Source organism: Salvelinus alpinus, chromosome 20 (assembly GCF_045679555.1).
Source record: "Salvelinus alpinus chromosome 20, SLU_Salpinus.1, whole genome shotgun sequence".
NCBI classification, from domain to species: Eukaryota; Metazoa; Chordata; class Actinopteri; order Salmoniformes; family Salmonidae; genus Salvelinus; species Salvelinus alpinus.
The window spans coordinates 37664130-37676995 of NC_092105.1; the positions used below are offsets into that span (position 1 = coordinate 37664130).

At 45.4% G+C, this 12866-nt stretch overlaps 1 protein-coding gene across 1 annotated transcript in view; it reads left to right on the forward strand.

Moving 5' to 3' along the window:
- The window catches only part of LOC139546790 (contactin-associated protein-like 5), a 126283-nt gene that overhangs the window by 67677 nt on the left and 45740 nt on the right, over nt 1–12866 (forward strand). Inside the window, exons 6-8 of the mRNA XM_071355572.1 lie at nt 7068–7252; nt 7485–7628; nt 8672–8939. Coding sequence (XP_071211673.1) covers nt 7068–7252; nt 7485–7628; nt 8672–8939 — 597 coding nt within the window. The remainder of the gene's footprint in view (nt 1–7067; nt 7253–7484; nt 7629–8671; nt 8940–12866) is intronic.

Below are 12866 nucleotides of genomic sequence, written 5' to 3' on the forward strand. Positions count from 1 at the left end.
GGAAAAAACCTCAACCAATTTCTAAAGAGTGGTGACATCCAGTGGAAGTGGTAGGAACTGCAAGAAGGTCAATTAGAAATCTGGATTCCCAATGAAAACCCATTGAAAAGAGAGTGACCTCAAAAAGAAAATCTGAATGGTTTGTCCTCTGGGTTTTGCGTGCTAAATAAGTTCTGTTATACTCACAGACATGATTCAAACAGTTGTAGAAACTTCAGAGTGTTTTCTATCCAAATCTACTAATAATATGCATATCTTATCTTCTGGGGATGAGTAGCTGGCAGTTGAATTTGGGTATGCTTTTCATCCAAACGTGAAAATGCTGCGCCCTATCCTAGAGAAGTTAATACGGTAATCGGGGGGAAGTTGTAACCTGTAACTAACCTCGTTCAGTCTCCTCAGGACTTTAAATGGCCCCACAAACCGCGGCCCCAGCTTCCGGCAGGGCAGGCATAGGGGCAGGTTTCGGGTCGAGAGCCAGACACGGTTCGCACCGGGGCCTCACTGCGGTGACGGTCTGCGCTGGTTTTCTGGCGCAGCACGGCCGCTTAAGGTGAACATGAGCGGCGTCCCATGTCTCCTCCGCGCACCTGAACCAGTCGTACACCGCAGGAGCCTCGATCTGACTCTGATGCCACGGCGCCAGAACCAGCTAGTACCCCAGTACGCACTGGAAGTGGGAGAGGTTAGTGGAGGAGTGGCGGACCGAGTTCTGGGCCATCTCTGCCCAGGGCACGAACGCCGCCCACTCCCCCGGCCGGTCCTGGCAATAAGCCCTCAGAAACCTACACACATCCTGGTTAACTCTCGACACCTGCCCGTGATCTCGGGGTGGAAACCCAAGGTAAGGCTGATCGAGACCCCCAAACGTTCCATAAACGCCCTCCAGACTCTCGACGTGAACTGGGGACCCCGATCAGACACTATATCCTCAGGAATCCCGTAGTGCCGGAAGACGTGAGAAAACAAGGCCTCCGCAGTCTGTAGGGCTGTAAGGAGACCAGGCAGAGGAAGGAGACGGCAGGACTTAGAGAAATGATCCACAACAACCAGGATTGTGGTGTTTCCCTGTGATGGGGGGAGATCGGTCAGGAAATCGATCGACAGGTGTGACCATGGCCGTTGTGGAATGGGTAAGGGGTGTAGCTTACCTCTGGGCAGGTGCCTAGAAGCCGTACACTGGGCGCACACCGAGCAGGAGGAAACATAAACCCTCACGTCCTTAGCCAAAGTGGGCCACCAGTACTTCCCCCTCAGACAGCGCAACGTCCGACCGATGCGTGGATGACCAGAGGAGGGTGACGTGTGGGCCCAATAGATCAGCTGGTCACGGACAGCAGACGGAACATACAGACGCCCAGTGGGACACTAGAGGGGAGCAGGCTCTGCACGCAATGCCTGCTCAATGTCCGCGTCCAGCTCCCACACTACCGGCGCCACCAGGCAGGAGGCCGGGAGTATAGGGGTGGGATCCATGGGCCGCTCCTCTGTGTCATACAGCCGGGACAGTGCGTCTGCCTTCACGTTATGGGAACCTGGTCTGTAAGAAAGGGTGAAAACAAAACGGGTGAAAAACATGGCCCACCTTGCCTGGCGAGGGTTCAGTCTCCTCGCCCCCCGATGTACCCCAGATTGCGGTGGTCAGTCCAGATGAGAAAAGGGTGTTTAGCCCCCTCAAGCCAATGTCTCCACGCCTTCAAAGCCTTGACGACAGCCAACAGCTCCCGGTCCCCCACGTCATAGTTTCGCTCTGCCGGGCTGAGCTTCCTCGAGAAGAAAGCACATGGGCGGAGCTTCGGGGGCGTACCCGAGCGCTGCGAGAGCACGGCTCCTATCCCAGCCTCGGACGCGTCCACCTCCACTATGAATGCCAAAGAGGGATCCGGATGGGCCTGCGCGGGAGCCGAGGTAAACAGAGCCCTCAGGTGACCAAAAGCCCTGGCCGCCTCAGCCGACCACTGCAAATGTACCGGTTCCCCCTTCAGCAGTGAGGTAATGGGAGCCGCTACCTGACCAAAACCCCGGATAAACCTCCGGTAGTAATTGGCAAACCCTAGAAACCGCCGCACCTCCTTTACCGTGGTGGGAATCAACCAATTACGCACGGCTGAGATGCGGTCACTCTCCGTCTCCACCCCTGAGGTGGAAATGCGGAACCCTAGGAAGGAGACGGACTGTTGGAAGAACAGGCATTTCTCAGCCTTGACGTACAGGTCATGCTCCAACAGTCAACCAAGCACCCTGCGTACCAGGGACACATGCTCGGTGCGTGTAGTGGAGTATATCAGAATGTCATCAATATACACCACTACACCCTGCCCGTGCAGGTCCCTGAAAATCTCATCTACAAAGGCTTGGAAGACTGATGAAGCATTCATCAACCCGCACGGCATGACGAGGTACTTATAATGCCCTGAGGTAGTACTGAACGCCGTCTTCCACTCGTCTCCCTCCCGGATACGCACCAGGTTGTACGCGCCCCTGAGATCTAGTTTGGTGAAGAAGCACGCCCAGTGCATTGACTCAATCGCTGTGGCGATCAGAGGTAGCGGGTAACTGTACTCTCCGCCTGTGATGGGATACACGTGACTCCTGGGAAGTGCGGCGTCTACCAGGAGATTTATTGCACAATCTCCCCGTCGATGGGGTGGTAATTGAGTCGCCTTCTTTTTGGAGAAGGCGAGAGCCAAATCGGCATATTCGGGGGGAATGCGCATGGTGGAGACCTGGTCTGGACTTTCCACCATAGTAGCTCCCACGGAAACCCCTAAACACCTCCCCGAGCACTCTCGCGACCACCCCGTAAGAGCCCTTCGTTGCCATGAAACAGTGGGGTCAAGACAAGTTAGGGTAGGCCTAGCACCACGGGAAACGCAGGAGTCAATGAGGAAGAGACTGATTCTTTCTTTGTGTCCCTCCTGCGTCACCATGCCCAGAGGAGCGGTGGCCTCCCTAATCAACCCTAACCCTAATGGTCGACTGTCTAGGGTGTGAACTGGGAAGGGCATAGCCACTGGAACGATGGGGATCCCTAAACTATGGTCAAATGATCTGTCTATAAAATTCCCAGCCGCACCTGAATCGACGAGCGCCTTATGCGGGGAAAACTCAGAAAAAGTAACAAACAAAAACATGTGTGCAACAGAGGGCTGTGGGTGAGAATGGTGCCTTCTCACCTGGGGTGACACCAGAGTGCCCTGCCTGCTGCCTCGACCCCCAGAGGGACCAACCCGGCACCGTCACTGGTCACCCCCAAAGCCAACTCTTCATTTGGCCGCCTTTCCTTCCAGTTCTCTGCTGCCAATGACTGGAACGAATTGCAAAAATCACTGAAACTGGAGACTTATATCTCCCTCACTAACTTTAAACATCAGCTGTCAGAGCAGCTTACCGATCATTGCACCTGTGCTTAGCCCATCTGTAAATAGCCCACCAAACTACCTCATCCTCATATTGTTCTTTTTTTTTCTCCTTTGCTCCCCAGTATGTCTACTTGCACATTCATCTTCTGCACATCCATCACTCGTGTTTAATTGCTATATTGTAATTATTTCGCCACTATGGGCTATTTATTGCCTTACCTCCCTAATCTTACTACATTTGCACACACTGTATATAGACTTTTCTGTTGTGTTATTGACTGTACGTTTGTTTATCCAATGTGTAACTCTGGGTTGTTTGTGTCGCACTGCTTTGCTGTCTTGGCCAGGTCGCAGTTGTAAATGAGAACTTGTTCTCAACTGGCCTACCTGGTTAAATAAAGGTGAAATAAGAAAATTAAAAAAAAAAATGACTTAATCTGTTGCTATATGTGTGAAAATAGTTTAGGTATAGTTTAAGTTCAGTTTCAATGCAATTATTGGGGTGGTTATCAGCTGGGCACTGCACTTTCAACTGTCGGAAGAAGGAGCGGAGCAGGCCCTTGGGAGAAGGAGGGACCAAAGGGGGAAACCATTTTAAAAAATGACCCTCCTTAAACTGGTTATAACTCAAGTTATGTTGGTGATATTAAGATTCTAACATCAAAAGTGTGTTTATAGACTTATTTAGGAAAAGTCAAGGACAGAGGGGAGCATGACAACAAGAAAATGGTAGAGTAATAATAATAAAAAAAGAGCAATGAAAATGACTTTTTTAGCGTTTCTATTGTTAAAGGTCTTGTTCACATCGGTTACGGAGAGTGTGATCAGACAGTCATCCAGAACAGCTGGTGCTCTCGCGCATGGTTCAATGTTGCTTGCCTCGAAGCGAGCATAGAAGGTATTTGCTCGTTTGGTAGGCTCGCGTCACTGGGCAGCTCATGCCTGGGTTTCCCTTCGTAATCCGTGATAGTTTGTACGCCCTGCCACATCCAGCATCGAGTGTCAGAGCCGGTGTAGTAGGATTCGATCATAGTTCTGTATTGTCGCTTTGTCTGTTTGATGGTTTTTAGTGCCATCATCGGTTTGTGGTCGTAGATAGACTGGTAATAGAAAGCTACGAAAAATATAGATGAAAACTCTTGTTAAATAGTATGGTTTACAGCTTATCATGAGATATTCTATTAGGGGAACAGAACGAAGACACTTCATTCCTTACTATTAAAGATTGCGCACCAGCTGTTGTTAACAAAGAGACACACACCACCACCCCCCCTTGAGCTTACCCGACACTGCCGTTCTGTCCTGCCGATACATAGAGAAACATAGGATAATACAGTTCTTCAGGTCCCATTGATAGGGTAGTCTCGGACGGAGCTCGTCCAGTTTGTTCTCCAGTGATTGTACATTTGCCAATAGAAGAGAGGGTAGTTTCATCAGGGTGCCCGCATGTCGGCCTCTACATTGCCGTCTCTTTCTCTTCCGATTGTCCGGTATTAGGGCCTGGTCCGGAGTGATCAGTATGTCCTGCGCCGCCAACCCTTTGAAGTAGAGATCTTCATTCAAAGTGAGAGTAGTGATCGCTGTTCTGATGTCCAGACGCTCTTTTCGTCATAGGAAACGGCGGAAACATTATGTACAAGAAAACACACATAATAGCAGAATTGGTCAGGAGCCCATAAAACGGCCACTATACTTTTCAACGCCATTCTTCAGACCTGTCTAAAAGTGCAACGTTACCTATGCAAATCTTCCTCTTACATTACACGTCAGGTAGAGGCTATTTATTTAGCTAGTTACATCACAGCATAATAGCCTAGTTTCATTGCAGCATAGCCTGTCAAGTAATGACATAGCTATAAACCAAATTGAGCTACTTACCAACAACACACCTGTCTCTGGTTTGACGGTTGACAGGCCAAGTAGAAAGTAGATGTAATCCATATCCTGGCCATCTGCTCAAGATTGTTGAACAACTTTATGGAAGCCCATTTTTTACGTTCTATGTATGAAAATACCCACAAATTCAAGCTGACCGTTTGCACTTTAACTTCATAGTCATTGTTTGATTTCAAATCCAAACTTTTGGAGTATGGAGCCAAAAGAAGAAAAAAAGATTCACTGTCCAATAAATATGGAGGACACTGTAATTCATATCACAGGCCTAATAGTACTGTAGAGCTGTTTTTACTTGCACAATATAGCTGGATTGCCCCGTGCTGTCCCTAGGGGTCCACTGCCCTGCAGCGCCCAAATCCAACACACCCCGCTCAGCTTTAGGATTTTAGTGAAACATTCATTATTGGTTTCAGGTGTGTTTGTCTAAGGCCAGAGTGACAACCAACAGTATGGCAGACTCCCAGGGCCAGGACTGAGCAGCCCAACAGCTAGGGATTTCTTAAATATTGATCTCCCCTGACGTGGGCATGTTTTCAATACAGATTCCTTTTGTCATACATTATTCCATATAAGGCATCCAGACCTTATGAAAGTTGCACATGAATACCTTTAATCATGTAATAAATCAAATCGAGTGATATATAACTTGACATTTCTGCCATCCATTGTGACTTTGTGGAATGATAATCAACCTTCCAATTAATGGCAATGCATTTCTTAGTCACTATAAATGCTAGGTTAAATAGTTTATTCTGATAACAGTCTTCAGTATCAACATTTCCAAGCAAACAAAAACAGGGAGAAGGGAGAATCTGTAGACATGCTGAGATAAAAGCACATACTCCTCGCCAGAATTCATCCAGCCTTCACAAGGGTGTAACAAAAGCAAATATGCCCCCTTTTGTGTTTTACACCTCCAGCAGTGAAATTACATTTCTGTGTGCATTATATTCATGTTCACTGGTATATAGTACGTTCTATGGATGGTATTAAACTACAGTAACTTACGTGGTCTCTATCAGCCCTTAATACAGTTTGGAACTCATCTTTAGAGGTTTGTCAGATTGTCTTAAAATTGTTTAAATCTTTGAAGCTTCTGGCTTGTCCAGTGTTTGCTGCACAGACAAAGTATTGCATCTGCAAAAGTTCACCTCCACGCCATCACAGACTGCTCTTCCCTGGTTGCCTGATCCTGCTGAGAACCCTGTCGCCATCTGATCCTGCTCAGATGACGCATGACAAAGATGTACCTTGCTGTACATTTATACATTATATTATCCAAGAATAGAGTCAATGGTTCAATAATTGAAATGACCATTATTCCCAGATCACAGACTGTAACCTACCCATCAACTCAAGATTGAAACAAAGGCTACAAAACATTCCCATACACACAAGAACTGTTAAATACTGCTACCTGACAGATACTGTAGCTAGACCCGAGAGCTGAACTGGCTTTGGTAGCTAATAGCTAGCTAGCTAGTTAATTCACTTCAGACAGCACTTTCATCGAGAGGGGATGAAACATGTAATGCATTGGCTAACATTACATGTCCGTTACACTACTAACTCAGCACTGGGGGAATAAATATATATTTTTTCTGTTGAGTCAAACAGCAGTTATCTTGCCAGCAACATCAGTCAAATAAAGAGTAGCCAGTTTCTGGTCTGCTTGCTTTTACAACTCGGAGAAAAAGCACAAGACACACAGACAACAGCTGCCTCTGTTCGCACACTCTGTGGTGTCCGACCAGTCCTAAATCCTAAAAAGGCCATGCTTCTATTTTCAATTTGTTTTTTTGTCTTCAGATGACACCCGGTTGCGGTTCAGCAGTGGTCGTGTTGCGGTCACTCTGGGCAGTCTTCTGGATGACCAGCACTGGCACTCTGTTCTCATCGAGCGCTTCAACAAGCAGGTCAACCTCACCGTGGACACCCACACGCAACACTTCAGGACCAAGGGGGAAGGAGACTCTCTTGAGGTGGACTATGAGGTGTGTCTATCCAAACATCCATAATATTTCCTTACAGTAGGTCTGAGTAGATTACACCACCAGCATCCAGTCAGAAAAACACATTAACCCAATACCAGGGTGAGATTAAGAATAATACTTGGTCTATCTCATTAGAACCTGGCATCTCGTTTCAACCTGACACCTGACACTATACTTTCGTAGGACTTTTCTTCTATTTCTTTATATATTTCACCTTCTTTCCTCATCAAAGCTCAGCTTCGGGGGCATCCCACTACCAGGTAAGCCTGGCACCTTCCTGAGGAAGAACTTCCATGGTTGCATCGAGAACCTCTACTACAACGGGATCAACATCATTGACCTAGCCAAGAGACGCAAGCCTCAGATCTACAGTGTGGTAAAAGCTTTTCAGCTACTCATTTTTAATGCATAAACTGTAGGCCAAGGCCACATTTATTTTGCGCTGAATTACCAATATATTAACTTATGTAAGTGATAATGCTCCATTGTGTTAGAAGTGGAGGTTAACAACACCTAACCTTAGAGAACTAGTGAACCATAACAGTTGTTGCATAACAAAGTACAGACTGCGGATAGGTATCCATGGGAATACAGGGTGCATGGCAAGAACCACTTAGAGCTGAGAGAATAGTCTTCTATTTTCTCCTCTTACTCTTATTTTGGAAAGAGATCAGGGCTCAGTGATGAGTTGGAGCAGGAGCTGTATTCAGTGATCCATTCAATATAGAGGTATTATTACCTCCTGTAGCCCGAGGTAAATTGCATTATTTAAGGTAGTCCTCTCGGAGATGTCAGGGCCTTGTGCAGCCCCTAAATGATACATCTTAATGGATATTAACCTTGAGAAAACCTCTGTCTCAGTGGTATTACAGCCCCAAACACAAGAGGTGTGACACACAACAGGTGTCACCCAACCTCTAACAACAAATCCGCTAACACTGAAATAGCATTAGCATAAATAAGTTATCAATAACTCGGTGTGAGTTAGTGTCAGCCTATTGAAATAGAAGGATACTGAAATCAAGTTTGGTTGATTTGATGGAAGAGTCCCTGTGGAGGGTTTAGTTAACGTGCTCCATGTCACCAGGATCGATGATGTGTTCATCCCCACACTGCTCTGACCTTTTCCTGTGTACAGGAACTCATGTCCTCTGTACTGGCTCTTCCTGTCCCTAGGAGTCATAGTGGGGTTGGCAGTGGCATGTAACCTAGCTCCCTACAGAGTTGATTTTATCTCATTCCACTGTTCTCTCTATTGTTCTCTCTCCTTTTTTTTGGTCTCGTACTATACCCACCATTTTCTTTCTCTCTTTCTAGAAGGGGGCTAGTAAGGATTTTTAATTAACCCCTAAATGTTGAAAGTTGATCTTGATCGGGGCAAGGTGACTGTAAGACTATGTGTTCCATGTGTGTCACCAGGGCAACGTGACCTTCTCGTGCTCGCAGCCCCAGCTGGTGTCCACCACATTCCTGAGCTCCAGCAGCAGCTTCCTGTCGCTCCCGGCCACGCCGTCTGCTTCAGGAGGCTTCGCGGTGCGTTTCCAGTTCAGAACATGGAACCCAGATGGGCTACTGCTCTCCACCCAGCTGTCCCTGGAGCCCCAGAGACTGGAGCTGCAGATAAGCAACAGCCGGCTGCGCCTGACCCACCACACGTCAGCCCAGCAGAAAGAAGAGGTCTCGACCGGTGAGGGCCAGGCCAACAGCCTCTAGCCTAGCTGACCCACACTATGGGCTGGAATCAGTGGTTCTGCCTATGGGGACTCAGATTATAAAAGGCTATTGTTTTCTAGTGAAGCAGGCAGACAATGAGAAACCCATTTTATTACTGCAGAGTATGTTTGTGGTTTTACACACAGATAGTCTGATAGAGATAGTAAAGATTATGAGTAAAGCTTATAAGAGGAGAGAATCCATTCAGTTCTGAGTTCACAAACCAGACCTGTGTTCAAATACATTGTTTTTGATTATTACGTATTTTAATGCTTTTTTCTGTGTATTTAATTATTTTCAAATACACAGCCCAAAACAAGTACCAAATAGTCGACCAAATTGTATTTGAATGTATTTTTTTTTTTTTATACTTATTTAAAATACAATTGTCAAATACCTGAGTTAATGCAACGTAATGTATTTGAGTCAGTGTATTTGACTATTTTCAAATACTTACCAAGTGTATTTCCAAATTCATTGCAATATTCAACTTCTTGTATACATGATATCGTAGGAAAATGTCATCCTGTCACGTTTTTTGCAAAAGGTAAAATGTCACAGTAGCTGACGTTTTTCTCAATACATTGCCATCAATGGTAAAATGTGAGTGTTACAGGGTAGTGATGTACAGGTTGATTCATAGCCCGATGTCCCCACAGTTAGTGTCTTCGGAAAGTATTCAGACCCCTTAACTTTTTCCAAATTTTGTTAGGTTACACCCTTATTCGAAAATGTATTAAATTAAATAAATCCCTCAGCAATCTACACACAATACCCCATGAAGACAAAGCGAAAAACAGGTTTTTAGAAATGTTTGCAAATGTATTAAAAATAAAAAACATATACCTTATTTACATAAGTATTCAGACCCTTTGCTATGAGACTCAAAATTGAGCTCAGGTGCATCCTGTTTCCATTGATTATCCGTGAGATGTTTCTAAAATTGATTATAATCCACCTGTGGTAAATTCAATTGATTGGACATGATTTGGAAAGGCACACACCTGTCTATATAAAGGTCCCACAGTTGACAGTGCATGTCAGAGCAAAAAGCAAGCCATACGGTTGAAGGAATTGTCTGTTGAGCTCAGAGACAGGATTGTGTTGAGGCACAGATCTTGGGAAGGGTACCAAAACATCTCTGCAGCATTGAAGGTCCCCAAGAACACAGTGGCCTCCATCATTCTTCAATGGAAGAAGTTTGGAACCACCAAGACTTTTCCTAGAGCTGGCCGCCCGGCCAAACTGAGCAATCGGGGAGAAGGGCCTTGGTCAGGGAGGTGACCAAGAACCTGATGGTCACTCTGACAGAGCTCTAGAGTTCCTCTGTGGAGACAGGAGAACCTTCCAGAAGGACAACCATATCTGCAGCATTCCACCAATCAGGCCTGTCTGGTAGTGGACAGATGAAAGCCACTACTCAGTAAAAGGCACATGACAGCCCGCTTGGAGTTTGCCAAAAGGCACTTAATCGTGTTTCTCATGGTCTGAGAGTCCTTTATCTCATCTGATGTAACCAAGATTGGCCTGAATGCCAAGCGTCATGTCTGGAGGAAACAAGACAATGACCCTAAGCACACAGCCAAGACAACACAGGAGTGGCTTTGGGACAAGTCTCTGAATGTCTTTGAGTGGCCCAGTCAGATCCCGGACTTGAACCCGTTTGAACATCTCTGGAGAGACCTGAAAATAGCTGTGTAGCAGCGCTCCCTAACCAACATGACAGAGCTTGAGAGGATCTGCAGAGAAGAATGGGAAAAATGCCCCAAATACAGGTGTGCCAAGCTTGTAGCGTCATACCCAAGAAGACTCAAGGCTGTAATCACTGCCAAAGGTGCTTCAACAAAATACTTAGTAAAGGGTCTGAATAGTTCTGAAATGTAATATTTCATTTAAAAAATATATAAATTAGCAAAAATGTCTAAAAACATGTTTTTGCTTCATCATTATGGGAAATTGTGTGTAGGTTGATGAGGAGATAAAAACAATTTTAGAATAAGGCTGTAACCTAACAAAGTGTGGAAAAAGTCAAGAGCTCTGAATACTTCCCAAAGGCACTGTATATCCGAAGGGCGAGCGAGGTTAGGGTAATTAAATATTTTATGGCTAAAGGATGGGTAGGCTACATTGAGGTTTTTCTATAATTATTTTGTTGTCTATCTGGCAATATTGCGTAAGCCTAAGCTTTATGCGTGCCAAATAGCCTACACGCCAATCGCCAAAAGCTTTTGGGAACTGGTGAAAAAAGTTAGTCGATCCACTGAGGCAAAAAGGACAATGTCGGAGTTTAATTCAATAAGAATAAAGCTGTGAAATGGAGAGTTTGGGAAGTGGTAAAAGAATATGGTTGCAGTTATGTGTGATGATTGTGTAGCATGCTATACACATTTGACAGTCACAAGACGGGGACTTCGAATATGTCTATGGCACGTCAATGGAACTGTAGCCTACTGTTCAGATGGGTTAAATGGAAACCGAAATCTGGAGACTGACTGTAGGTCTATATCCTCTCCCATAGCCTTAATATTAACTCCTGCAGAATTAATATTTTTTCTTGCAGTAAAATTATATATCAAATGTACAGTTGAAGTCGGAGTCATTAAAACTCGTTTTTCAATCACTCCACAAGTGTCTTGTTAACAAACTGTAGTTTTTGCAAGTTGGTTAGGACATCTGCTTTGTGCATGACACAAGTAATTTTTCCCACAATTGTTTACAGACAGATTATTTCACTTATAATTCACTATCACAATTCCAGTGGGTTAGAAGTTTACATACACTAAGTTGACTGTGCCTTTAAACAGCTTGGAAAATTCCAGAAAATTATGTAATGGCTTTAGAAGCTTCTGATAGGCTAATTGACATCATTTGAGTCAATTGGAGGTGTTCCTGTGGATGTATTTCAAGGCCTACCTTCAAACTCAGTGCCTCTTTGGTTGACATCATGGGAAAATCAAAAGAAATCAGCCAATACCTCAGAAGAAATGGTAGACCTCCACAAGTCTGGTTCATCCTTTGGAGCAATTTCCAACCCCTGAAGGTACCACATTCATCTGTACAAACAATAGTACGCAAGTCTAAACACCATGGAACCATGCAGCCATCATACTGCTCAGGAAGGAGATGCATTCTGTCTCCTAGAGATGAACGTACTTTGGTGTGAAAAGTGTAAGTCAATCCCAGAACAACAGCAAAAGACCTTGTGAAGATGCTGGAGGAAACAGGTACAAAAGTATCTATATCCACAGTAAAACGAGTCCTATATCGACGTAACCTGAAAGGCCGCTCAGCAAGGAAGAAGCCACTGCTCCAAAACCGCCATAAAAAAGACAGACTACAGTTTGCAACTGCACATGGGGACAAAGATTGTACTTTTTGGAGAAATGTCCACTGGTCTGATGAAACAAAAATGGCCATAATGGCCATAATGACCATCGTTATGTTTGGAGGAAAAAGGGTGAAGCTTGCAAGCCGAAGATCACCATCCCAACCGTGAAGCACGGGGGTGGCAGCATCATGTTGTGGGGGTGCTTGTTGCGGGAGGGACTGGTGCACTTTACAAAATAGATGGCATCATGAGGCAGGAAAATTATGTGGATGTATTGAAGCAACATCTGAAGACATCTGTCAGGACGTTAAAGCTTGGTCGCAAATGTCATCCAAATGGACAATGACCCCAAGCATACTTCCAAAGTTGTGGCAAAATGGCTTAAGGACAACAAAGTCAAGGTATTTGTGTGGCCAGCACAAAGCCCTGACCTCAATCCTATAGAAAATGTATGGGCAGAACTGAAAAAGCGTGTGCGAGCAAGGAGGCCTACAAACCTGACTCAGTTACACTAGCTCTGTCAGGAGAAATGGGCCAAAACTCACCCAACTTATTCTGGGAAGCTTGTGGAAG